Source organism: Phalacrocorax carbo, chromosome 2, assembly GCF_963921805.1.
Source record: "Phalacrocorax carbo chromosome 2, bPhaCar2.1, whole genome shotgun sequence".
In the NCBI taxonomy this organism is placed as follows: Eukaryota; Metazoa; Chordata; class Aves; order Suliformes; family Phalacrocoracidae; genus Phalacrocorax; species Phalacrocorax carbo.
The window spans coordinates 56328602-56355532 of record NC_087514.1 but is presented as its reverse complement, the minus strand read 5'-3'; the positions used below and the strand labels follow the sequence as shown (position 1 = coordinate 56355532).

General features: G+C 38.2%; 1 protein-coding gene across 9 annotated transcripts in view; it reads right to left on the bottom strand.

Moving 5' to 3' along the window:
* The window catches only part of PTPRM (protein tyrosine phosphatase receptor type M), a 495715-nt gene that overhangs the window by 52964 nt on the left and 415820 nt on the right, over positions 1–26931 (bottom strand). For all 9 annotated transcript variants that reach the window (XM_064442974.1, XM_064442975.1, XM_064442979.1 and 6 more), the window contains 2 exons: positions 8752–8839; positions 2697–2773 (listed from right to left, as the gene is read on the bottom strand). In XM_064442974.1, the coding sequence (XP_064299044.1) occupies positions 2697–2773; positions 8752–8839 (165 nt within the window). The remainder of the gene's footprint in view (positions 1–2696; positions 2774–8751; positions 8840–26931) is intronic.

The window sequence follows — 26931 nt, the reverse complement described above, 5'->3', positions numbered from 1 at the left end:
CTTCCAGTGGGGGAAGTGCAAAGGAGAAGGGGAACAAGAAGCAAACGTGTGTTCTGCAAGATACTTAAGTTGCAGCTTTGTACATTAGGGGACAGAAGTAATATGTTCTTTCAGTCCCTTGTTGGCTCTGCTGAAAATGAACAGCATGAACTCCTCTCTAGCACTTGCAGCTAATGGCATCAGATGCTCATGGAAGCCAAGATATACCTCCAAGCTATTGCTGCTGAGTGCAAAGCCTATCCCTTTTTTAACAGCCAAAGAATGCCAGATTTGCATTCAGCCTGGGGAAGGGTGGGGGATGTTCACCCTGTCCACTGAGATTTGTTTATGTTTTATTTCTGAACAGTAAAAAGGAGGGTAAATTCTTTGACTAAATGTTTTGGTATGAATACGCTTGTTCACATCTAAATAGGAAGAACATAAAACAATTCAATGTTTCTCTGATGACAAGAGCAACTTAATCACAAGCTGGCCGTGCAATAAAGACTAATACTCTACGGATTCTTGGCAACATTGAAGAGATTGCCAATAGGGAACAATACCATTATTATAGTGTTTGAGTTTCTGATGTGATGGGAGTGTCCCCAGAGGTTTAGATCATCCACTAGTATGTTGATAAATTCAGCTATATCAGTGCTAATCTTTTAATAATGGTTATGATGTCTTGTCAGTCATCAACAGGAAGAACTTAAAGCTGCAGCTTGCATGCCATTGCAATTTCTTTGTAAAAGAGCAAGGGGCATTGTAGTGATGCAAGGTGGGAAAGACTCAAAACGACGGAATATACCTTGAATACTGCAGGAAGAGTAACATGAATTACAGAATTGATTCCTTTACATGCTGTTGAAGCAAAATCTGGAATTATATGAACTGAGAAGTGTTCAGGTAGCTACAGAGTTGATTTTTTGCTGCTATGTTTTATCTAATATCCCTAGTGGCTGGGATCAAACAATTCCACTTCCCAGTGCAAAAATGCATTGGTAAAAGTACAGCATAACCATTGCCCCTCTCTCTTTTATCCAAGAAAATTTCATAGTGTCTGTGATGGTGCCATTCCCTTATTAACATGTTTATTCTGACAACATGACAACTGTACTAATAACCACATGCAAGAGTAAAATTGCAGCTCTTCTATAATAGAAAAACAAGCATTTCTAATAGAAACCTGACTAGCAAGATTATAACCAAAAAATGCTGTGTTTTGTGGTAAAGTTGTCTTGGAAGATGTCTGCAGTCCTCCAAGCTTTGCAATGAAGCCATCAGCTGAGGACAAGGGATAGAACTTTTTGGTGCCCACTCACTGTTTTTTTAGGGCCACATTCTCTCCATCCCCTTGTACTTCCATAAAGCAAAAAAAGGTTGCTATGCAGCTATTTTATCAGTATTTCAAATGAGACGGTATGGGTCCAAATCCTCCTTCCTCACATCTTTAAATATTTTAGAGTCAGATCAAAATCTGACCCAAGAACACACTAGTAGCCTAAAATGAGAACAATCCTGAATGTTGGAGAAAGTGTGAAAGTAAATTCAAATCTCGGTCTCCCATGCGATCTCCTCTCTTCCCTTTCATGACAGATTAATCCTTCAGAGTTTGGTGAGATGTCTAACTAAATATATTTCCATATGTGCCTTTACCTCTTGGTGACTGTACTATTCTTTCAAACAGCAGGGACTGAGCAGAAATCTGAGCTTAATTTAACTGTTCTGAACACGCTAATAAACATCAAACAGAAGGAGGTATCTTCAGAAAGCTACAACTTTGGACTTCAGATTGTTACAGATGAAGCACCTACTTTTCTCTAGTTCGTCCTTGCTCTGAGAAAAACATCTGTTACCATTCCTGTTTCATACTGGTGATTAAATTTGAACTGTAAAATGTGACACCATTTTCAAAGATGCCACTGCTGAACAAGAAATCTTTAGCAGACGCAGTTTTCCCATGAAGCAACGCTGGTTTTACTTAGCCTAACATCCAGCGCTCCATGTAAACAATAAAATGATTATCTTTGCTATCCATAGATTTGTGGCTTTAGATAGTATTGACTTTCTAATGATTTTCAATTCTACTTTTGAGTTCATTCTTTTTACCAAAACCACCTTGTCCTCTTAAAGATTTATTCTAATGTAAAACATTAAGTTAACATGATGCAGAATGAACAAAGAAGCCACCTTCAATAATTAAACAGCCTACATATTTAATGAAATGTCTTGCTTGCATTAGAAGTACTGGTTAACAGCTGCAGAATATACTTTGAAGGCGACTTAAAAGTGCAGAGATGACAAGAGATTGCAAATCTCTGCATTAGGCATTACAGAGTTTTGTCACATATAATATGCAAACAGCTTTCTTTTAAATGTGGAATGATGCCAGCTGTTGACAGAAAGTGAAAATAACATTTTGTTAGCCCATATAAGCAGCAGCAGGCAAAGTAGCCATACAGTGTTGCTGGCAACGTTTCAGTCTCGTGGCAGTCGGAGGAAATGACCCCTTTCATTTGCTTATTGACAAAACCTTTGGGGCTTTCTTTTTTCCTTTGGCGTACACCTAGCTTCCAAAGATAGTACTTTCCAACAATGTTTAGCAGCTGATACTAGCTGTGATATCTATTACAAATTATGAATAACGTGAGAATAATAAGAGCTCTCTCTTTGACTGAATACAATGTTAAGGTTGTTGACTACATCAGTATACGCACATCAATATAATTTCCATTGATGTAATCAGAACTTGTTTCTCCTTCAATGGGCTGCAATCTCACTCGAGAATGATCATCTGAAATGGGAACAATGGAGAGAAAAAAAAGTAATTAAAGACACATTCACTAACAAAGCCTTCATCAAAATTCTACTTTAAAGTCAAACTAAAACCTCAGCGTTTGCAAGTTCATGATTGTTTTGTGGTCCATGAAAACATCGTATCTACATTTACTCTTAATTTCCGTCATTCATAAGGCATTCCAAATCCCCTCTGATTTTCAGTCTTAAATATTTCTAATGTGAAATCCATCGCAATTATGTTTTTTGCCTTGACACCCTCCCCTCCTTTTGTCAATAAAATAAATAATATTAAGCTGTCAAAGGTTTAGTTATTTGGAAATGCTTCTGCCAGTACTCAAAACAAGCTCAAGTTGTTCTACAAGACATACTGCCACCTCAGGAAGGGAGAAAGCAAAATGAAATAATGGCAAACCCAAGCAGTCAGACAAAGGTTTTGTCACTGAATTTTGCTCCACTGTGGCCATCTGTATCTATCCAGGAATGTGCAAACACTTCCATCTCTGTTTTCCAAATTCCAATCCAAAACACCATGGCATGAATTCATTTCTTGTCAGCTGCCTCATTTCCTTTATGATACCACAGCAGTGATTAAGAAGTCTAGATCCCGCCAAAAAAAAGAATCTCTGTATGTTGGCAGGGCTTTTTCTTCATATGCTCCTCTTGGTTCAAAAGCAACCAAACACAATGCCTTTTCCAGAATGCTGCACAGGTTGTTGATAAAACAATTTGAGAGTATGATCTCAAGGATGGAGAGGTGGTAGCCACTTCACTGCTGCTTTGTTTACAAGTTACTTTTGCTAATTAGATACCTGTGTATTATTGTTTTTTGAATGCTGTTTGCTAGCTGAGCTAATATTACACTTGCAGCTGACAACAGACCTTCATGACTTTCATTATTTTCTTGTAAATGTAAATAAGCATTAGAGCACCTGAAACTTGCCACACCTGTTCTGAATAGCTATTTTTTAAGCTTTAAAAATCCTAAAAGATAATGAATGAAAGTACATGAAGTGGCTTAAAAACCCATCTTCATCATAAGTAGCATAATATTGGCCCCCATTATGGGGAAGGAAGAAGAGGGCAAGTGGTTCTTAAAATAACATTGTTTTAGAATTACAAGTCAAGAGATTTGTAATGGCTGAGTAGGAAAGGAAGAGGCAAATTCTTTTATGCTCCAAGTCTCAGGGACTAGAGATCTCAGAGTCTCATTTGCTTCCTTGGGATTCCCTTGGGAAAGAGAAAGGGCACAGTTTTAACCCAAATACGGTAAATGAGAAGGAATTAAAATTCCAGATCTAGGTTCCACAAAGGTCTTATTTTGCTATTTGCTTGTGATTATTTCACCCAACAGTCTTCAAGAATGAGTTTTTCCAAATATATTGGACTATTCAAATAAATTGTGTCCATCAGGTCAGCCTTTTCAGCCTTGGTATTCACTTTTCCAAGACTAAAAATTTACAGAGATGTGACTAACCCATGCTGGTCTGACCCTACCAAGCTACGCTTATCCAAGTGCTGTCCTAGTCTCTGCCTAATTAAGCTATTTATCAGTTTCTTCAGAACAGAGGTTTGGCTTACAGGCCTTTAATTCTAAAAATCCATCTTACTTAAGAAAGATACTACATTAGGAACTTGCTAAACTCCAGGCATGGCTGCTGCTTTTAGTTTTGGGACCTGATCCAGCTTCTCCTGAAGTCAGCAGACTCCAGAAGTCAAGCTTGCTTGGACTCATTATACATCTTCATCCACATTTTCATGATTTCCTGCATCATTGCCTTAAAAATGTTTTCACCAGGACAACTCAGGCTAATAAAGATCTCCACTTTTACATTTCTTGAATTACTTAGGGCAGGATTCAGTTGTCTAAGCACAAGCATCTCGTGCCACTTTATATACCCTGGAATATACTGCCTAGCCTTCAGCTGCTGCTGTGGAATAACACAAGTCTCTCATGTACTGTGTCACATTTTTTGGTCCCGCAGAGATGTCCTAGATCACCTGAAATGGCACTACATGCCTATGTTCAGGCAACTGAACCCCACCTTTGATTACTTGCACACCAATGAGTTCCATATTGGGCAAAACAAGCTTAAATTTCCCACTAAGGAACGTCTTAAAAATATCACTTCCTATTATTTCTTTTAGACTGATTTGTACAATAGAATAATATCCAGTGGTATTATTTACCACCGCATTTTTATTTACCTTTCCTGTTATTTTGTTATTTCCTTTCTTTATGCCATTCTTTCCTTGCAACAATTCTTGCTTCAGATTGTGCAAAACCAAATAAGTTACTTCATACCCAGATCTTCATATCGTCTTTTTACCCTTTTTTCTTCTCACATGCATCCAGTGCATCTAATACTGCGTTCTCAGCTAAGTTTCTGGGAGTTCTGGAGGTAATGGACTGTTCAGTACCCATTTATTTGCAGTGGAGCTGGAGTTACTCCCTTTTTTTATTGCTTTGAAAACTCTAGTTAACTCCTTACTGCATGGCAACACTTCCTTTAGTCAACAAAAAGAAATGTTACTGTGTCTATGCCTGTGTTTGTGTCAAGTAAATTTAAACCTAAGAGGTACAAAGCCGTATATTCTTCCAACATGTGTGTTGATTCTTACATAGCCTCTAGGTTAACTGTCTAGATTTTTAGGCTGTTCTTGACAATTTTTCTAGCTTTAAAATACTCTTCCAGCTCATTGATATTTCGATACCCTTCCATTAGGAGATCAAACTTAACTTCACATGATCACTTAAGCTTTCAAAATTAATTATGTTAGAATCCATTTGTCTTTGTAGAAAATGGTAATAGATAATGAATACGAGCATTTTATTCCTGCGCCCCTTGTGTTACCTACAACATGGATCTGCCAGCCTGCAGACTGCAATTTCTAACAAGCCCCTTGAGTTGCTGGTTGATTAGCATGCCTAGCCAATGATCCTTACTTGGGACGTCTCTTGCTGGTTCTTTGCAAATCAAGCCTTTTATAAATGTCTCACCTAAAATCTTTAGCTGCTTTTAAAAGCTGTGATCAATATTGTCTTCTCATTTAGTCAATATTGAGTTAGGCAAAAATAAATACAGAACCCATCCCATTCTGAAATTACCTCAAGATCTCTCCTCAGGAAAAACCAATAGATTTTGCCAAAATCCACACATAACCCTACACAATTACGGCAGAAACAAAACTTCTCTTAGGTAAAAAAAGATTCATTTAGTAGATTCATGCCAGTTTTAGTTCCTAATGAGAAAACACAAAACTCTTGTGTTCAGTAAAGAAAGAACATGTTTTCCTTGGGTGAGTGGACTGTGATTGTGATTCAGCTTGTTGATACAGTGGCTCACAAGCTGCAGCCCCTTTCATACAGTGGGTAGGGCACGCTTGTAGCCAACTGAACACTCATCACTTGAGTAATGTAAAACATATTGCCATTTTGACAGGCTCATGAAACGCTGTCCGTTTGGTGCTATTGTTTTAGTACCCTCGGAGAACGATAATGACTACAAGCAATAACAGTTTAAACAAAGAGGATAAATAATGGATTAAATACTTTACAGAAAAAAATATACATTTCAATATAATCATGTACCCATAGTCAGTGGCATCTGAACCATAGTACTTTTAAATCTTTAAATATAGCATAAAAGGGCAATTTAGTAGAATGCTTTTCAGCTAAAGCAAATGCTCTATACAACTATCTGGGTCAAATTTTCAAAAGTGGACCGCTAAAACTGTACTCTCAGACCCTGAGACAAGCGATCATTTATCCAGCAGAAAAACACATAAAATAATTAAACAGTTAACTACCCCATTTGCATACATGTATTTAACAGATGAAAACTCTGGGAAGTTTCAGCTTCTCTTTTAAGATGCTGCCTTTAATGGATTTTAATTTTAACTTGTGTTATCTTTGTTTTCACAGCCACATAAGTAGGAAGTGTTACTGATAACAAATCCATCCAACTCTTTCCCTTTGCTAAATACTGAGGACATTAAAAGTGAACTGAGGTCTAAATGATCTGAGTTATATTTGCCCTCTCAGAAAGCCTTCAGTATCACTTGTAATTGCCATTGATTGTGTATCTAATATCTTTTACTTGTTTTCCCTTGGCTGCTCATCACTTCATTACCTCAGAGGTACAGCACTAGTAGTCTTGTTTTCTTCAACCAAAGGGCGTCAAAGTGTAAGGCGACGCCTAACATGACATTAAAGAGAGGACTGACAACTGTAAACCTGACTAAAAGAGGAGATCTATTGTTATTGGGTTGGACTGGAAATAAAATTTCACAAAGGCAGGAAAACAAAAAAACTTTAGTATTCTTTTTGCCTTCAGTATTTTTATTTAAATGATAATAGTCATCTAATGTATTGCTACATCCTCACAAAATAACAAGTTTGTTACACATTAAAGATTGCTTGGAGGGAAACAAGCAAAACCATAGCTAGCTAACATCTTCTTTTGCATATGCTCCAGCCCATCATATTCACACTTCCCTAGAAGATTTCATTTCCTTTTTGCAGTAAGTAACACAGTATACATCCAAAATACACAGCAATACTATCATGCCCATTCAAAATGATGCGGCAGATAGCATCTCTTGCTAAACTTGCCTATGCCTCCACAAGCATTTCCTGCGGGTTCTCCTTCTGCAGCAAGTTACAGAGCTGTCTTCTCTTTGTAGACTGTCTTAGCTCAGCTGGGTCACAGTGATATAAGGGCCTATTCATATAACCTACTGTAGGTCACTAAGTTAGGATTCAGTCTCTCTAGACTCGTTATGCAAGCACTGCAGAGAGGATCTCCTGAGGTGGTGATTGAGCAGCATTTAAATAGGCTCTATTTCTGAATAATTCCTCTAGAAGAGCTGTCCTCTCTGTCAAGTCCACATGGTTCACTGATGAGGAAACCTAGGTGGATCTGGGCCTGGACAAGCACCTAGACTAGGTGCTGAAGTCAGGCAGTGCAAATACACACTACATACTCCTTCCGTAAGCCCTCCAAACGTTCAGATGATCAGCACTGTTTATTCTTCTATGCTGACCCATGTACTTAGGGTTATACATTATTTCTAAACTCCAGGAGTATCATTAAATGATCCCACCTTAAAGACCATCATTCATTTTCATGCTTACAAAACTTCTGACATGCTGTGACTGCTGCTTATTCTTCTGCTTATACCTGCTTCATGGTTATCTGTCTGGCTGGTAGAAACACATGCGTGCTTCATATCTTAAACTTAGACTCTGAAGGAACAATCAGGGAAGGGATCATCTCCTAAATACACGCTAGGAACTTACTCTTTAACTGCAACACCACCAGTGTGTAAATAATGATACAACTTACTGAACTTGATATATTTTCTGCCCCCATGTTCATGAGCACCATCTCTTGCCACAACATTTTGCAATTTTATAATGCCACATTTAGGGGTCATTCACCAAAGCATGCTATCATCTCCTCAAGTTATCTGATTATTAGTATATCTAATCTTTATCAAGCTTGGCATTTTAAAGTAAAACATACGGATTCTCTTTTTTTCTTTAGAGTCTGTCTAGCATTGGGACGGTAAGTCAGGATAGCTGTCACTGTTTTTAAGGAATACTTAAGCAACAGTATTGTCCACTCCTACAATATCCATAACCCAATATCAAGGTACCAATGCAATCATGGGTACTCTTTCGCTAAGCTGCCAGGAGCAGTTTGGGAGCTGTTAGAGCCAAGTATTGGTTAAAGGTGTCATTCTCCATTAGGCAAATGTTGATCACTGGATGGAAGGTATATAGAAGGCTAGTTGAGAAAACGCATTAAATCTGACAGTTTTCTCAGAAAAAAAGTAACGTCTTCCCTCACTTTTATCTTCTTAATTAGAGAAGAGGAATATAAGCCTAATGTGAGCACAAGGATGGTGGTCATTCTTATCCAGTTCTGAAGGGAAGTTAACACAGTGCACAATTATGTTGTCAACACTTACATGCAATGATATTCCCATATCTGTTTTTCATTCTGTTCTCATCTTTCTTAGCTGAATCCCACGGTGCAGACTGTCCTTCAAAGAAACTCTAAAAAAGGAAAGAAAGTGACATTATGAAAAGCATGCAGCAACAGTTACCTTACAGATAAACCAAGGAGAAAGGCAAACAGTACTTGCGGGTATTGTTGTTAAAGTATTATTTAACCAATTCTTTTACTGAGCAAAAATATAGGTCTCCTGTTTAAATGTTATTTATGCGTAGCTCCAGATGTTATCTAAAGTTTGACATGAGATTATCTATGTAATAGCAAGCAGAATTATTTGCACGTGAAGTGCTATTAAACCTTTCCAAAGTTGCAAGCTTGCAATACCAGAAGTCCTTCTTTTGTGTATTCCAGATTCTTCGCATAGTTCTCATACGCACATGAGACTGAAGGAGCTTAATCATCAATGCTGGAGCTGCTCCAGTATTTGAGTGCAGAAATAGACACTGTACTAATGTTTTATTTTTGACAATCCACAAGTTTCAGTTACTTCTTGGCAGATGACCTCAAGGATCTAAACATATATAGGTATTTAAAAAAATCTGGATTCAACTAGCATTATGTGTCTTTCTTTTTAGACACAATTTATGATACCAAGTTGATCACTTCATCAGAGAAAAAAAAATGTGATTTTGAGACATAATCCAATATACATCCAACTTCTGTGCTGTAGTTAATAAATTTAATGCACATAAAAAAGCTGAAGGTGCTAAAAATATATTCTTACATTAATAAAACACCTAGCTGCCAAAAGGGCAGCATGTAAGTTGTGATGTCCTGTCATGTGCATTCTGTGGTCTAAGAGAGCATTTGCACAATTTCTGAATTTACTCACTGTATCTGTAAGTCATATAGATACGTTTTATAATTTTGTATTGAAATATTAATCTTGTGTTAAAAATATTTAGTTGCCAAACAAACCAGTGGAATTCTATCAGAACGATGGCCTGTCTTAACTCATGTTTTGATCTTTTTGCTAGAATGATCAGTAGATTAAATCTTTTGATTCAAGAGGGACATGAAGGTACATGATTTACTTTCCTGGTAACAGAAGCTAAAAAAGGCTAAGTCCCAAACTAAACAGGGAAAACCTCCAGGAGTTTGTATCTCTCCAAGACCTCAACATATTCTGAGTGGTTTAAAACAGATAATGCCCATTGGATGGACTACCATTAGCATCCTTTGCCCCCATCTTGAAAAGTGTTGTTCTTCAAATTGCAATGATTTCTATTAGTAAAGAACATAAAAGCCAAAATAAACCCTTGATCTCTTGCTGAAGTCAACGGAACGCAGGAGCATTCAGTGTCTAAAATGAGTCTTCTTTTAATAAGTTTACTAGAGAGTTGGTTTCCAACTTATGAGATGGAAACTCCTGGGAATAAAAGGATTCTTTCTAAAAAGTTTGTAAATAATAACTTAAAAAACGGAAGCCTTGTCAAAAGGCTTCAATTTGTCTGTCCTTCATCTCTCCACACTTCCTTAGAAAATTTTTAAAGGTTTGCAAATTGAAATGATTAAAACCCACTAATACAAATAAGTTTCTCCTTAATCGTGTCATACCATCACTGGGTACAGCTCTGAGAAATGCACATTGCTAACAGGATAGAGAAGTGGAACCCTGTAAATCCTAAAGTGATTTACAGCTTTGTGGCTGTTTGCCAAAAGGCACCTATCATTATCTGATTATATATCTGCCAATGGCATCTAAAGCAAGCAAGCCCTCCCACTCCAGAGCACTCTAAACTCAGGCTGGATGGGAAATACTTTTGTAATAAGCCAGACTGAACTGCATAAGGAATTAGTCTCCATGGGCAAAGACCTATGTCTCAATTTCTTGCAAAGTTCACACTTACCCTCAGACAACACTGGATGATGAACAATTAAACACAGTTAAAGGCAAAATAGAGATGGAAATGTTCAGCAACAAAGCTCCAAAGGCAGAACAAACTAACCATTCATCTGATCTAAAACTTTATCTGGTATCTTCCTCAGGATTTTGCATTTCAGGCAGCTAGATAGACTACAGAGGACTCTAGTTTTCTTACAATCTTTCTGCTAGAGACTAGTTCACAGTATTGATCCATAATACATTACCCAACAAGGGGTTTGGGATTTAATTCACTAAGCATTACATGTGCTGTTGCAGAGGAAGAGTCCTGCTGATACAGCTTCCAAGCCTACACCTTGAAATATGGAGGACCCAAATATACTCCTAGGGACTTCTTGTTTCTCCCTGTCCCATTAATGAACTTTTACAAAATTGCTTTAAACCAATCGATTAAAGTAAATCTCTGGAGACAACTGGGAAAGATTTGCACAGTATTGAATTCAGGGAAGATATACAATAGGAAATGTACTGGTTTGGGCAGCTCGTCTGCTTCTCATCTGCTAATGTACGGCTTCAATTTCTCCCACCTGTTTGGAACTTCTGAAAACAATGATAAGCTTAATGAGCCTTAAAGATAAGATATCTCCTAATAATATATCTGCAACCTAGATAATTCTATTCTTTAGCATACATATACATCAAGCCTCACACAATAACGAAAACCAGGAGACAGATTTACATTTCCAGCTACTGCATATTGACTTCACTTTATTAAAAATGTATTATAGGAAAAGAATTCCATATATATATTTTTCTTTGGGTTTTTATCAATAAATTAGTGAATGAAACAAAACCTATCACATAGGGAAAATAGATGTAATTTATGTAGATCCATTTTTCTTTTTAATTCATTTTAGGATACACACAGGTATTTCGGTGAGAAGTATACAGAAAAGATAATTTGAAGGAAGAGGTATTACAGTGCAAAAGCATAAAAAGAAACAGTTATTGTAAAAGACAGCTGGAGTGTCATTTCCTAAATTCCCCTTGTGCTGCCATTACACAAACCGCAACAGAACGATAATCCACAATGAATTATAAGGAGAAATCCCATTTGTCCCACACGTAAAGAACAGAGCAGATACCTCATAATAGATGATCTGTCAAGATCTTTCCTTACTTGTTAGAAAGATATGTTTCATTACAGTATTTTTTTAATGTCTTTCCTGACATACCACTCTCCAGGGAGACTGCTGCACAGCAGCCCACACATTATCTTAGTGGCTATTCATTCTAATTCATCCTCGACAGTTTCTTAAAAATGTGGACTATTAGGACGAAACATGCCCCCAAACAGCTTCATTCCACCAAATGTCTGGCAAGGGCAATGGAGAACCGAAAATGAGCATAGGACATTTCTCAAATAATTTAAAGTAAGTATTTTCTTTAACTCAAATCACAGAAAACCTCGGCTACCCAGCCTCCATGATCTACTTGAAAAATGAAGTCAGCTGTTGCTACAGCAGCCATTTTACTATGCAATGTCAACTGTCATTCTGTTATGAGAAAATATTTCAATAATCAGGATAAAGCAGTTTCTGAAAAAAACAGTTATACAGAACCATTGTATATGCAACATGAGAACTGGTCAGTGATGCAGCAGCAGGATCATCTAAGGATGAATGTGAAGCTTTTGCTTGCTTTAGCTTAATGCTGCAGTGGTTTCCATTAAAAATTAAATATTTGCCAAGGGCTAATTCACTGTGACCCTCAGACTAGAAAATAACAGCAATATCTCAAATGAGAGGGGGAGATAATCATGGCAAATACAGATTTTTAAAATTATTCCCTTTTGTCATTTAAAATTCATAAGACCAGAAAACATTGGAAGGGACCTATATAAAATTACAGTTTGAAGGGGCTGGAATCTGGAGAACAGAGCGAGATCTTCAGGATTCAATTTGTAGCTCTGTTGGTTGTCATTTGGGGCAATGGACTTTCCATCCTCGTTTTTCATGTTTCCAATTAAGGTTAGTAAAAATAATGCATGTTTGTAAGCACTTTAAGATCTACAAATGTAAAGTCTTGAGTGGAATTACTATTTTTATTATTAATCCAAAGCCAAGCAGCAACTTTTTCAAAATATACTTCATAGTTGCTAGGTGACAACAGCGTAGTCTCCTACGATGTCATTTACAAAATGCAAGCTCTTACAAGCAAAGAAATGAGAAGTTAAGGACATCATAAATCTTGCTCTGCCTCCTTAATAAGCAAGGATATTATTCACAGGTACAAAGAAATGCATATTTCACTGTGTAACAATCTTAACTTTGATCTGTGGATTTGTTTTTAAATGTATGACTCTGTATGATGCTTGATTTCCCTGACTGACCCTAAGTTTCTCCACGGATAACATCCATTTTTCCATTGCTATTTCTAGATAACCAGATTAAGATATACTTTAGCAAAATGAGAAAATTGACCTCTTCAGTTATAAATGCCTCTGGATTATGTTTTTAAGCTACATGCAGAGACTTATGCATTCTGTCTACTTTAGGCCAGACCAGACAACTAACGATGGTGCTAATGGAGCTCCTTGTCTAAACTCATTTCGCTATAGAAGAAACTTACATTTCTATCATAGGTCTTTTGAGTTGCACCTAGATTAGACGCCTAAAATGCCCTGAATTGGAGAATGAAGATACATCACTAGTTTTACCTAAATATATCACCCTTCGCTACTGCTGTGTCCACTTTATATGAGGAGATTACAGATGGGGAAAAAAAGCATCCATATTAAACTCTGAGTTAAGATCCTAGTGTCACATTAGGCTCTTCTTTGTATTTACAAACGCTAGTAAATACACATTTTATTTTAAGCAAGTCCATAAATATTTGCAGGACAAGGACCTTCAGGCTGATTTAATGAACAGTGTAAGATTTACGAGTACAGTAAATCTGTCAGTTCATTGCTTTTTCAGTGTTCAGAATCTACAAAATATCTGGCATGTGAGGATGTTCTTGTTACTTAATGACATTAACTGTCTTTTTAAACAGAAAATTGAAATAATCACATTCAGTTTGTTGCTAAGTATTTAGATTGTCAAGGAATTAAAAAGCAAAAGTCACTGATAGTTACGTTAAAGAAATCTGCAGAGAGGTCCAAGCTTTGAAACAACATTTTTAATCTTCTAGTCACTTTGAGGAAAGATTTTATCATTGAAAAAGCATCACCTGCAAGTAATAGATCACCCCAAGTGTTTGTGAGCAGCAGTAAATGATTTCACCAATGGCAACCCACTGTATGCAAGCAGCTCTTGATACTTCAATCATTGCTTTGGTCACTGAAAGCATTTGTGGATGACAGCATGCCACTAGAGAATAGATTCACCATCAGCTTTTTCTTCTTTGTCAGCTTCAATCACTAAGAATTATGTCCAGTTTTCAAATAATAGAATTTAAAAAAGCATTTTACTATGCTTGCCCTTGAAAACTGGCTGTTGCAAGAGCCAATGTGAAAATCTATCTAATCAATGTAAACTGCCTTCAGCAGTTATAAAGCACTTACCAGTGAGTTGCTGTAACCTAGGTCTGAACATAGAAAAAAAACCAAATTATAAAGACTGTTGCAAATAGAAAAAATAGAATATATTGATGTTATTGCCAAAACTCCCTCATTCTGTTTGGAATTTTCTGGAAAAATTAGGCTGATAGTTTACATAAGGTTTTCTGAGTGTGAGATAAAAGGTGCAGATCAGTCTTAAAGCAGATACACAGTTACAGTTGGACATACAGCAACCATCTAATATTGTTCCTGATGCTCCTTTATGTTGGTTGTGCCTCCTTGAACTGATGTTAAAAAAAAAGAAACATCCATTCGTAAAGGCTTGCATAGCCAGAGGTAGGAAACAGTCTTTTCTTCTCAGGTGCATTTAGGTTAGACTACATCACACATGAGAAAGAGCAGGAAAGCAAAAGTCCTTCCAGTCCTCTGAGACACTGAACATCGTAGTCACTGCCTACATTAAATGCTGAAATGGAAGGGGAACCATTACCTCCTCCACTGAGTAACTGCAGCATGACTCACCATTCCGATTTCAAAAAAAAGGACTAAAACCATGTAGTAGGACAAAACCTGATACTAATTCTGTCATTGTATTGATGTGTTCATTTTTCAGCAGCAAGATGCTTTCAATTACTGTATTTTCTAATACATTTGTATTTTTAAAGTCACAGGCTTTGGTACCTTGCACAGCTGGCCAGTCTAGTCAAGCTATAGCTGCATAATGAAAACATATTAAAACGACTGAACTGCTTTGGTGTGGTACCTTTAACGCCACAGATACTTGTAGCAGTTAGCATGAGTTAGCTGTAGTTAACAACAGCATTAGCAAATGTACATGAAATTGAGTTAACACCATAGGGCAAGAGTAGCTTAGTTACAAGAACAGAGAAGTAACTTAAGTGAAAGTGATTTGTCAGTCACTGTGAAAGTTGTGAAGGTGTTGCACACCTTCAGGAATAGCAGACCATGAATGCCAGCCATGGTGAAGGCTAGTTTTCAGGTGCCAAGTGAATCTGAAGAAGATAATAAAGAATTAGGTATTCTTTTCTACCCAGTCCTATATCTGACAGTGTCCTGGGTTGCTCGGGGAGAGGACCCAGAGGACAAGGGAGGAGGCCCTGTGAGAGATACTGTAGGAGAACACATGGCATGACTGGAACCACCACGCAGACCCACCCAACTTCTCTCCTGGACCATGTCCTCTCTCCTGCGGAATAGAGAAGACGTGCAATTTGTAAAATTGCATATATCTGTGATTGAAATATATTGGTAGCTGAATACATTTAGTCTTGAATGACCAATCGTCATTTGGTCTTAAACCACGACAATGCTGCAAAAGAGAGTGTCAAGGAGTAAAAAAGAATTAGTTTCCATATGTTTTTAAAATCAACATATTTATGAGGTCTGTTGATGCAATTTCTTATCTTGGTATCTAATACTGCCACACCTGAAATCCACTTGTAAGAATCAACAGCAGAAATAGAAATCTTTATAGATTCTGCAGAGGTCTAAAACTTTGATAAAAGACCTAGTTTCTATAGGCTTTCAGAGCCATTTCCATTTTACCTACTTAAGTTTTAAAAACTCCATTACTTTCCTTCCTTTAAACTTCTTTAAGACTTCCGTATAAGGGAAGATCTTAGAAATATGGTGAAATGTGAATTAGTATGAGAACTGCAATAGAACATACAATTAAAATTCTAATTTAGAAACTTGTTCTCTGGCATACTAGAGAGCAAGAACTTAACCTCATTAATCTTCCTGATTTATCTCCAGCAGAAAAATATAGTACACTGATGGGACTTTATGATTTTTTTTTAAAGAAAGGACACTCTGGGTACAATATGCACACTTGTACTGTAACTAATGTGCAGAATATATTATTTTAAAATTGTATATAAAAAAATTAAAGTTGGTCTCAAGCAGTGCTTATTTCCTCTCATGAAATTAGATTTCCTGCTTTTGGAGTATTTAACGAATAGTTTTCATGTACAGCATGTGGGTTTTTTATATCTCCCTATTCCTCCCCCACTTTTTTTTTAGCACAATATGTAAATAAAACTGTCAATGCCTTGTACATCTTCAAGAAAACAATGAATTTGAGCAACACTCAGTGAATGAACACAGGCTATGCTGAATGACAACTACTTCTGTGCTTTGATAGGAAACCTCTGCTGGGGAAATGCAGAAAGACACGGATCACCACATAGGCGCTATCCATCCTTTTGTGAACAAAATTATCTGCTTCATTATTCAGCAACAATGCTATCTCCTCGCTTCTTCCCTATGTTGTTCCAAAGGATGTATTCACATGTGTTAATTGCACACTACATGAGTAAAAATGGTGCAGAGCTATTTATTTCTTAATGAGAATTCCTACTTACCAAGACACACGTATTTACACAAAAGGGGCAGGACTGAAGGTTACATACAGTGCACTGAACGTGTGAATAAGGGTTTTAAGAGACATTCTAATTTAAATTTTTTATACCTCCTTTGGAAGGGTAACATGTAAATAATTGTCCATGTCAAATGACTTGGACAGAAGGAAAATATTCAGCCTGATCACTCTGACGTGGTTTGAATGAGGCCAAAAAGGAGAAGTATCTTAAGATACTGGGTGAAGGCAGAGACATCAACTCTGAGAAGGGTATACAAGGTACCATTACAACCATCTAAGGGTGACTTAATTCAGAAAACTTAACAACACTATTATCATCATCATCATCATCATCATCATCAATGATGGTGATGATACTGTGACTCTTTTGCTCCCATCTTTGAAAATCTACCTGTATTAGAGGATAAGGTATCCAAAGCAGCTATTGGTTGCCAAATTATCAGTGTAATCACTCCTCTTTCCAATGTCGCAGTGGTAACTTCTGGTGCTCTTTTGTTGCAGTTTGTTTACAAGTAGCCAGAATGGCAGACCCCTAGAACTTCCAGACTGAGCAAGTTGCAATATTGCTGTTAATGGTGGCACAGGCTTTCATTTTTTGCATCACAGATCTGCACGATATGCTAAATTACAGAATCACAGAATCACAGAATGGTAGGGGATGGAAGGGACCTCTGGAGATCATCTCCTCGAAGGCCCCTCCTTGAGCAGGCACACCTAGAGCAGGGGGCACAGGAATGTGTCCGGGCAGGTTTTGAATGTCTCCAGGGAAGGAGACTCCACAGCCTCCCTGGGCAGCCTGTTCCACTGCTCTGGCACCCTCACAGGAAAGAGGTTTTTCCTCCTATTCAGGTGGAACTTGCTGTGTTCTAACTTGTGCGCATTGCCCCTTGTCCTGTCGTTGGGCACCACTGAAAAGAGCCTAGTCCCATCATCCTGACACCCACCCTTCAGGTATTTATAGGTATTGATGAAATCCCCCCTCAGTCTTCTCTTCTCTAGGCTGAACAAACCCAGGTGCCTCAGCCTTTCCTCATAAGGGAGATGCTCCAGTCCCCTGATCATCTCTGTAGCTCTCCGCTGGACTTGCTCAAGCAGTTCCACATCCTTCTCAAACTGGGGAGCCCAACACTGGACACAGTACTCCAAATGTGGTCTCACTAGGGCTGATTAGAGGGAGAGGGTAACCTCTCTTGACCTGCTGGCCACACTCCTTTTAATGCAGCCCAGAACATTGTTGGCCTTCCTGGCCACAAGGGCACACTGCTGGCTCAGGGTCAGCTTGTTGTCCACCAGCACTCCCAGGTCCTTCTCAACAGAGCCGCTTTCCAGCAGGTCAGCCCCCAACCTGTACTGGTGCATGGGGTTGTTCCTCCCCAGGTGCAGGACCTTGCACTTGCTCTTGTTGAATTTCATGAGGTTCTCCTCGGCCCAGGTCTCCAGCCTGTCTGGGTCTTGTTGGATGGCAGCACAGCCTTCTGGTGTATCACCCACTCCTCCCAGCTTGGTATCATCAGCAGACTTGCTGAGGGTACACTCTATCCCTTCATCCAGGTCACTGACGAATATGTTGAACAGGACTGGACCCAGCACAGGCCCCTGGGGAACACCACTAGTGACAGGCCTCCATCCAGACTCTGCCCTGTTGATCACGAACCTCTGAGTTCTGTTGTTGAGCCAGTTCTCTGTTCACGTCACTGTCCACTCATCCAACTCACACTTCCTTAGCTTGCCTATGAGGATGCTATGGGAGACAGTGTTGAACGCCTTACTGAAGTCAAGATAGACAACATCCACTGCTCCTTGAGACTTCCTGTTGAATAAGCTTTGCAGAAGAAACGAAATGACATCCTGTTTTACCTAGCAGTGGTTTCCTCCAACTACTTTTTGCTCCTTGGCTGCAACTCTGCTTCTCATTTCCTTTCCCTCTGTTTGGAGTTACTTGCATTTACATAAGAATGTCTGTATGCCAGTGCATTGCTACTTTGTTAGAATTTGGAAAACTGTGGGTTTGTCTCCTCTTTGTTTTTTTGCTTCCAGTTTTTAATCAAGAAACTCTTTTTCAAGTGCCTTTCTGCCAAGCAAGACATTCCTTCCACAATACTACTTAGAACTCAAGCACATCACTCCTAGATTTTCTCTGTTGAACTCAGAACGCTAGCGGGCAGGTGGATTCTACAAAGTTTTTTAAAGTACCTTAGAGCTTTGAGAATATTATTTGTGATCTTTTTCTGCAATTTTAATTCAAAAAACTACTAGAAGATTTAAATATTTCTTCTGAGTCTAGCCCGTTTTTCCTCCTAAAGATTAACATTATGACATTTGATTTACTTTACAAATAATAAAAGCTTGCCCCAGGGAATGGTTTCAAAGAGCTAATGAAATGTTATCAAAGCAGAGCATAAAGATACAACGTGCTACGAAAAAAGTAGGCAAGGACTACAGGTTTTTTTCTTCCTATAGTAAAAAGAAGAGTTTGCAATTGGTTTAAAATACAACAAGAAAGAAAAAAAAAGAAATAAGAATAAAGAAATTAAAATGAAAATGAAAAGTACAGAGAAAGAGAAAGAGAAAGAAAGAGAAAGAGAAAGAGAAAGAGAAGGGAGAGGAAGAAAAGACACAAATTTTTTTAGTCATCAGAAGAAAAACAGTAGTTTGCATTTAATTGAAGTAGTAAGCTTTGTGTAGTCATTTTAAGTTTTTGTTCGCTCATGTTTTATGTAGTGATTGATGAGAGCTACTCCACCCATTGCCTGCATACGCTATCATGCACAAAACAAGGCATAAGGATTCCAAGAAACTCTTTCTAAAGTAAGTGGGAAATACTTTCCACCACAAAATACTTACTTTCCATGACCGGAGTGACACTACTCTTTGAGCAACTATATTATTTGAAGAGATACTCTTTATTTAATACCTGTGGACTTCTGTCATCTGCTTGCTGAAGATTATTTGTAATGAAAGGTGATCAACATTGAACTGGTGGGAATATACGCTGATAAGAAAGGTGACTTCTGACACACTTCTAGCTAATCCAGTAATATTTTTGCCTGATTTTATCTGAATAAATCCTTGTAATATACACAGTGCGCTGAGCTCACAAGAACTGCCTGACTTTAAATTATCAGCTGACCGAAGCATAGAAAACCTGATAACATCTTCAAATCCTCTGTAAAGACAAGCTCTTTCTGATTTAGAACCACACAATTTGGAAAAACCTTTCACGTAATAAAATTCCCTGAAGCAACAGAAAACAGCATGTGGAGAAATGAAACAAAAGCAAACAAATGTTGAATTTGAGAAGTGAACAAAACGCCTCCTATCTTCACCCAAGTTGTAAAGCACACACAGCTGATCTAACCTTTCAGAAGTGATAAAGCAACCCTCAGATTTTGCTCACTAAGTGAGCCTCAAGGGTTTTCATGAGTGTATCTAGGCCACTCTAGTTAATATAGTTTGGATAGAAGATAAGAAAGAAACAAAGCTCACATAATAAGATTTTAATTCTGCTACAGGGCGACACTGACATCATATTAAACTACAAGATAAAAGCCAGAGTAATCTGGCGTGCACAGATGGAACACAAATATTTTGCACACTGTTGTTTTTCCCAGTGGATAAGATAGTACTTTTCAAGGGAAGTAAGAGTGGTAGGGTAGGCTAAAATAGATAAGGGTCTACTTGCAGTGCCCTTTCAAAAAAAGGCTAGCACTTCATTGTGCTGGTTCATTACATTTTTTGATCTTCACAGGAAACTTTGGTGCCTCGATGTCTGCTTTGCTTCTTTGCAAATACACTATTTGCTAGCATATATAAAGACAATTATTCATTCCTCTAGGCTTGACTTTTAGCCCAGCATTTTCCTTGTTCTAAAGAAAAAGATCTCCTTCCATCCAAAGCTACATATCTACTTCCCACTTTTACTGGCTGGCATCCAGTCCCTGCACCTATTGTTTGCTGCACTGTTCTGCTCGGGGGAGAGCAGTAATGGGTCACAGTAGAGCTGCTTAGTGCTTCCACAGTGATGGGAGCTCCCGCTACTTCACTATTCAAAACTCCTGGCTTCGGCTTTTAAAAGTTATGTTTCCTCTTCTCAGAGGTCCCTCTGTAGGCTCTCATTCTGTAATTGCTTCCTGCCAATCATCTCCCCTTTGGACAACTACTCACTGGAAAGGAGTGGGTGGGTAAAAACTTCGAAAAAAAATGGTGTTGGTCCTAGGCGATTCCACACCTCTCTGGGAAACTACTGAAAGAATAATACAGAGTATTTAAGAGCATATAAAGATAATCAGCATAAAAATAGTAGTGGTAGTAATTGGATTGACAATGGTGACAAGTGTTGTTGTCAATTGCTAGCCTAATCATTTTTAGCATGCTCACTCTGTGCTGACAGACAGCAGTGCTTCAATACAGCCCCAAGACTACTTTTTAGAATGAAGAGTGTCTGGTTAGGTGCACTAATGAATAGCAGCAGCTCACCAACCTGAATTGTCCTAGTTTGATGTTTGAAATGTATATACAGCACTTTCTAATTCCAAGAAAGGTACCCCTGCTGCTATTTATCAACCAGGCTTAAAATCAGACAGTTTATGAAAATATATAATACATGGGATCACAGGCTACTCAAATGACCCAGACTCAGCTAATGGATTAAGAGAAGTGGAAGTACTCAGGGTTAACGATGAGGGAGGGGCAAAAGGGGTTACTGTCCCCTTGAGGACACTGTCACTTCAGGACCAATTCTTCATCATTAATCTAACATGAGATACGTGGTACCAGTATTTTGTCAATGGAAAAGTACAAACATACCATACACAAGTGACAGTTTCATTACAGCATGTATCCACAGGAGCTTATCAATGGATATTTCGACTGTCCAACTCTGTTTCCATGTAGTAAGCTAGTATATTGCTGATGCTTGAGAAAGAAACTTTCAAAGAGTTTTGAGAAGTCTTCTAAACTTGTACTGGCCTTGTGCAATATAATGGAGATCTCTGAATGGCCCAGTGCAAATGTCTCCTCTTCCTCCTTATTTATCACTCACACAGCATACATTCAGAGATTATCCTCTGCAAGTGAAATAAATATTGGACTAAGTAACAGGAAAAAATCAGCCTCCAGCAATAATGATGGAGATGGCAATTTGAGTGCCACCAGTTACTTACTGGCATGGATGTCTCTTCTACTCTAGTCTAGTAGTGTTTTACACTTGTTACGTGCAAGTAAGAGCACAGTTTAGCAAAATAATGAATCAAATGTAATAGTCACAGAAAACAGACTCCAGTAAAAAGAGGGAAAAAAAGTGCCATTGTTTGACAGGACAGTCTTTTTTCTGAAGGATAATATGGTGAGGACACGAAGGCAAGTTGCTTATGGAGTAAGGGAGCTAACTGAAAAGTTATAAAGTCCCTGTAACACAAATGGATTATAAAATAAGCAACTTCAGAAACAAATAAAGGGTTAGTCACAGAGAAAAACTAGTGCAAAATATTGTTTACATTCACAGCTTTAAGAATAGAAAAGGAGTAATCATAGTTCTGTGCTTAGACCACACCCATGACATTATTTTGTGGATTTTTTCTTGATGTGCAGGACCCTTGTGAACACGTCACCTAGCTACTCTTTTGTTCAGATTCTGATCTTGCTGAGTATCAAAACAATTCTTCAGTAATGAAGACTGAGGTTTAACGACTTGATGTATAATTTTGTTTTTTGCAATCTGCTTCTTCATTTTCTCTTTTGCATAAACTGAGCAAAATACAGCAATTTATCAGCTCTCCATGGACATTTCAAGATTTATATACATTGCAGCTCTACATTTTTATTCCACGTTTCCTTTCATTAGAACACTGCACTCAAGCTAGATTAATTGAGGCAAGCCAACATTATAAAAGCTCTGTTGAATAGCAGCAGATGCCTTTATTCTCTGCATCCCTCCATAAAACAAAACTTTTAAAAATTTGAGTCTCTATATAAATATTTCCCTTACAAGACAATACAAAGATTCCAGGCATCTGTCTCTCATTAAGCCAATTACTAGTTGTTTAAAATAATCCAATATAGTCCATATTTATCAGATTTCTTATTAAAAGTATTATTAGACTCTATGTGTCAAATTCTGCCAAGGGAACCAGAAAAAATGATGAAGAGTGAGCTAGATGGACAAGACTGACTTGGCACTGAAGTGTTCCAGTCCTGACATTGGGTGGAAGTTCCAGCTTTGAGACAAACATCCATTTAAACAATAGGGGAAGACTTACTGCTATGAGATTCAGAGACGTCAGCTCAGTAGGGACTAGACTTCCAGCTGGAGTACTAGGGAGGACAAACACTAGACAGTGTACAGCTGGAGTGTTAGGGAGGTCAATATTGGGTTGTATCCTTTTTAACGTCTTCATTAATGACCTGGATGATGGGGCAGAGTACACCCTCACCAATCACAGAATCATTTAGGTTGGAAAAGACCTTTAGGATCATCGAGTCCAACCATTAGGCTAACACTGCCAAGACCACCACTAAACCATGTCCCTCACAGCCACAGCCAAATGTCTTTCAAATACATCAAGGGATGGAGACTCAACCACTTCCCTGGGACGCCTGTTCCAATGCTTGACAACCCTTTTGATGAAGACATTTTTGCTGGACATAGGACACAGTATTCTTTAAAATTAGGTTTCAACCCAAATTTCATCAAAACTAGAGATGTCCTGGAATTACCTAACATAAGTTAGATGAAAAGATTGTCTTCCAAAACAAAATAGGCTCCTGGGACACTGGGATGGTAAAAATAGTAAAGTTAGTATAAGATAGGAAGATACTAAGAGACCGTAAAACTGATTCAGGCTCAGTGAACCTTAAACTCTGGTTTTCTCCCACTGCTAACAACATTTAAGATTCCAGGAGAAACCTTTTAGTAGCCATGAGCTGCCTGGATTTAGTGCAAATCTGTCAATGTAACATGGTGGTCCCATGTCCCAGTCTGGCTCCCTACCTAGCCCTAAGCCAACCTCTGTAAGCTAAATCTTAGTTCTGTAAGAATATATTTAAAAGTTTACCTGAGACAATACCCCCAAAAAGTATAGTTTGCTTTTTTCATATTATGTAGCTGAATTTGGAAGTTATTCTTGGTAACTTCACTGTAGTCATAATAGCTGGCATCTGAACTTGCCATATCAGTTAAAATACAAACACTTTATATGATACTGATCAAACTTGAATTTTTTCATAAACCAAGATAACTTTTCTGTTTTTCATTAGAAGATGTGAAAACGGTTCCAGGTGTGGCAGAGCTGCATGGTGAATGGAGTACTTCATTGCTTTATGCACATGTGTTTTCAGCTTTTTAATATGTGCTGTGTATTAGTGGAATTAAAAATAGTGCTTTCCATACTGTATTTTTTTCCCTTTTTTTCATGGAAATAGAGAGATAAACAACCTTTTTAACTTTTTTATATTATCGCACTACTAAGCTTGAGCACTCCAACATACTGATCCTCCACACTAAAACAGTCATATGGGTAGCACCATTCAAATCTTTCATGACACTGAAAAAATCATGTTACTATTAAACTTCCAGATTAGTCAGTCAGGTTTCCAGGGACTCTGGCACTTTCTATTTTGCAAAACTGGGGAAATAGGACACATAAAAAAGGTGACCTTTTCCTCCCTCGATCTCAGAGACACAGCATCACTACCCTAGTATAACTCCTTCCCACAGCTGTTTCCATGCCCTGGCCTGCCCAGTCACCACATCTTCACTGTTTTTCTGGGGGAAAAAGAAGAGTGCTCCCAGCTGAAAGGAGTAAAGCAGGAATGTAGTCCAGCTCCTGCTCCTCACTCTTCCTGCTGTTAAGGAGGAGGACCCCCACCCACTGTCCTGCCTGCTACGCTCAGGAGAAGGAGGTGGCAATGGCAGAACCTGGGTGAGAGATGCAGGGTAGGTCTGGGCTGGACCAAGTAGGGAAGCACAAAAATTGTAGCATATCTTACATATTGTTCAGCATCACCTCTGCTGAAGGCAAAGTCACTGTTCCACACTATCTCTGTGCTTTCAAATATTCCTGGAATAGCTATGGGACTATGAACGTTTTCACCTTACCCTCCTGTGGAAGTCAGCAGGTGAGTAGTGGGGTCCCCACATCTAGGAGGGGATGTAGTGAAAGTTAAAGCTTTATCTGTGGGGGAGGGTCCTGGTATCAGAGGGAGCACTTCTGGGGAATGAGTGGAAATATTGAGTAAGCGCAAGCAGACCTCTGGGTCAGTGCACAGCTAGACAAAAGTTTAGTATTTTCACTTGTTTCTCGGCCCTTGGAACAGGGCTATTTTAAAAAGATACAACCTGATCCCTTATAAGATATTTAAGGCAATGCCACTGTAGCATACTTGAGCTAAAAGAAAACATACTCCTAGTTATGTCAACAGGAAAGGCATTTGCTTCCCAACTACGCTGCCCTTCTACCTCAGCAATGTTTAAAAATTGATTGATGGCAAAATCATAGTGTTTTGAAAAAATGCCACCAGAAAATAACAAACACATAGTCTCAGTAACAAGAATTAAAAAGCAATCCACAAAACAGTTAAACTTTATAGAAGCCCTAAATGCTGCAGATAGCATGGCCTTTTTTAGCTTTCTTTGTGTGCCAGAGATACATGTGCTTAGTAAATTTCAGTAAAATAAACACAAATGCTGTGCAAAGAACTGAGAAATGGAGGGAAAATATGTCAATCTCTAACCAGATCTACAATTAAGCATATAAAAAGTATGAGTGATTTATGTGATCTTCCTTGGATTCAAATGTTTTTGTATGTTCCAGCTACTGTCAGTTCTATAGACTTGATTCACAATGTAACCATCAAAACATAAAATTCAAGCTAGTAATGCTGTAAAAGAAGAGACAACTTAAAAGTCAGTAGTAAAATTGAAATGTGTATAAAACTACTAGGAAAGCAGCAAGAATGCAAATTTGTTTAGATTTGAAATGTTTTCCCCAGTGCGAAACCAAAGCAAATGCTTTGGTGTGGTTTGGAAGCTCAACCTGTTTAATTTCAAAATTATACAACTGTCCCCCTTTTGCTCTCCAAAAGGCAAGAAGTGGTTTGCTGCCCACACTAGGAGTTTGAAAGGGCCTCATTAATGTAAACAAGGTCCTTTGCAGAATAAAGCACCGCTCAGGATAAAGGCTCAACGATTAGGCTTTAGCAAAACAGCTAAACGCATTTTAAATAAAAACATTTTACAACTGAATTTCTTATTTTCTCTTTCCCTCTACAGGATCATCATCCTGCATTTCACAGCCCAGCAGAAAGACAGTACCAGGAGAACAGCTACTAAAGCAGAAGAACTAGAAAACACCAAGGATGCCAGCTAACTTAGAGTTCATTGTGTTCTTTATAAACTGAAGTGATGTTAGTTCTGTAAAATTGACTACCAGTATGTAAAAAAAAAAAACCCAAACCATTTCACATCACATTGTTTGCTTTGTATATACAGAAGTATTGATTTATTTTCTTCTTCTTTATGTGTGTTAACAGCCATACTGGGTCAAACCAGAGGTCCATACAACCCATTATTCTTTCTACAACAGTACTAGTAGCAGATGTTTACAAAAAAGTATGAAGAATAGAGCAAATAAAGTGAATCTTTCCCCAGCATACCCTCTTAGCTTCTAGCAATCAATGGCTTTCCTAAGCAATCTCTTCCTCAGCCAGAGACTGCACACAGCCATTGTGTTTAATAATGAATTTGTCTAGCCCATTTTTGAACCCATTTATAATTTTGGCTTCACAGCATCTTGAGGCAATGAGCTCCACGATGTAATTATGTGCTGTGTGAAAAATATTTCCTTTTGTTCACTTTAAACCTGCTGCTTAATAGCTTTGTTGGGTGCTCCCGATTCCCTATATTATAAGGAATAATGAATAATTGTTGTTAGCATTGCAGAAGTAACAATGATCTCTGGCACAGCTCAGAATATCCTAAGGGGGTATTACAGCAGCCAGGAATGAGTGATATTTCACTACCCTGGAAACAAGGTAGAGACATGGTCCAGGAGCTGATAAAGTGGCTCTGTGCCACTTTAAGGATTTCCTCACTCATAGATTCTTTACATAGTTTATTATGCCAACCTTACAGGACCTGTGTACAGCAGTGTGACACAGAGCATAAAAGCTGGAGTTGAAGTATGAATGGGTGAATAAGCAAACCCACAAACTGAAAATGCAGTTTTACTGTAGCTATTTGTCCAACTTGACCAGAGACACCAATGACAAATAGAAACAGGCACAGATAAAAATCAAGGCTAAGTGAACAAAAGCTCAGCTGATATCACAGCCTAATGCAGGGGAC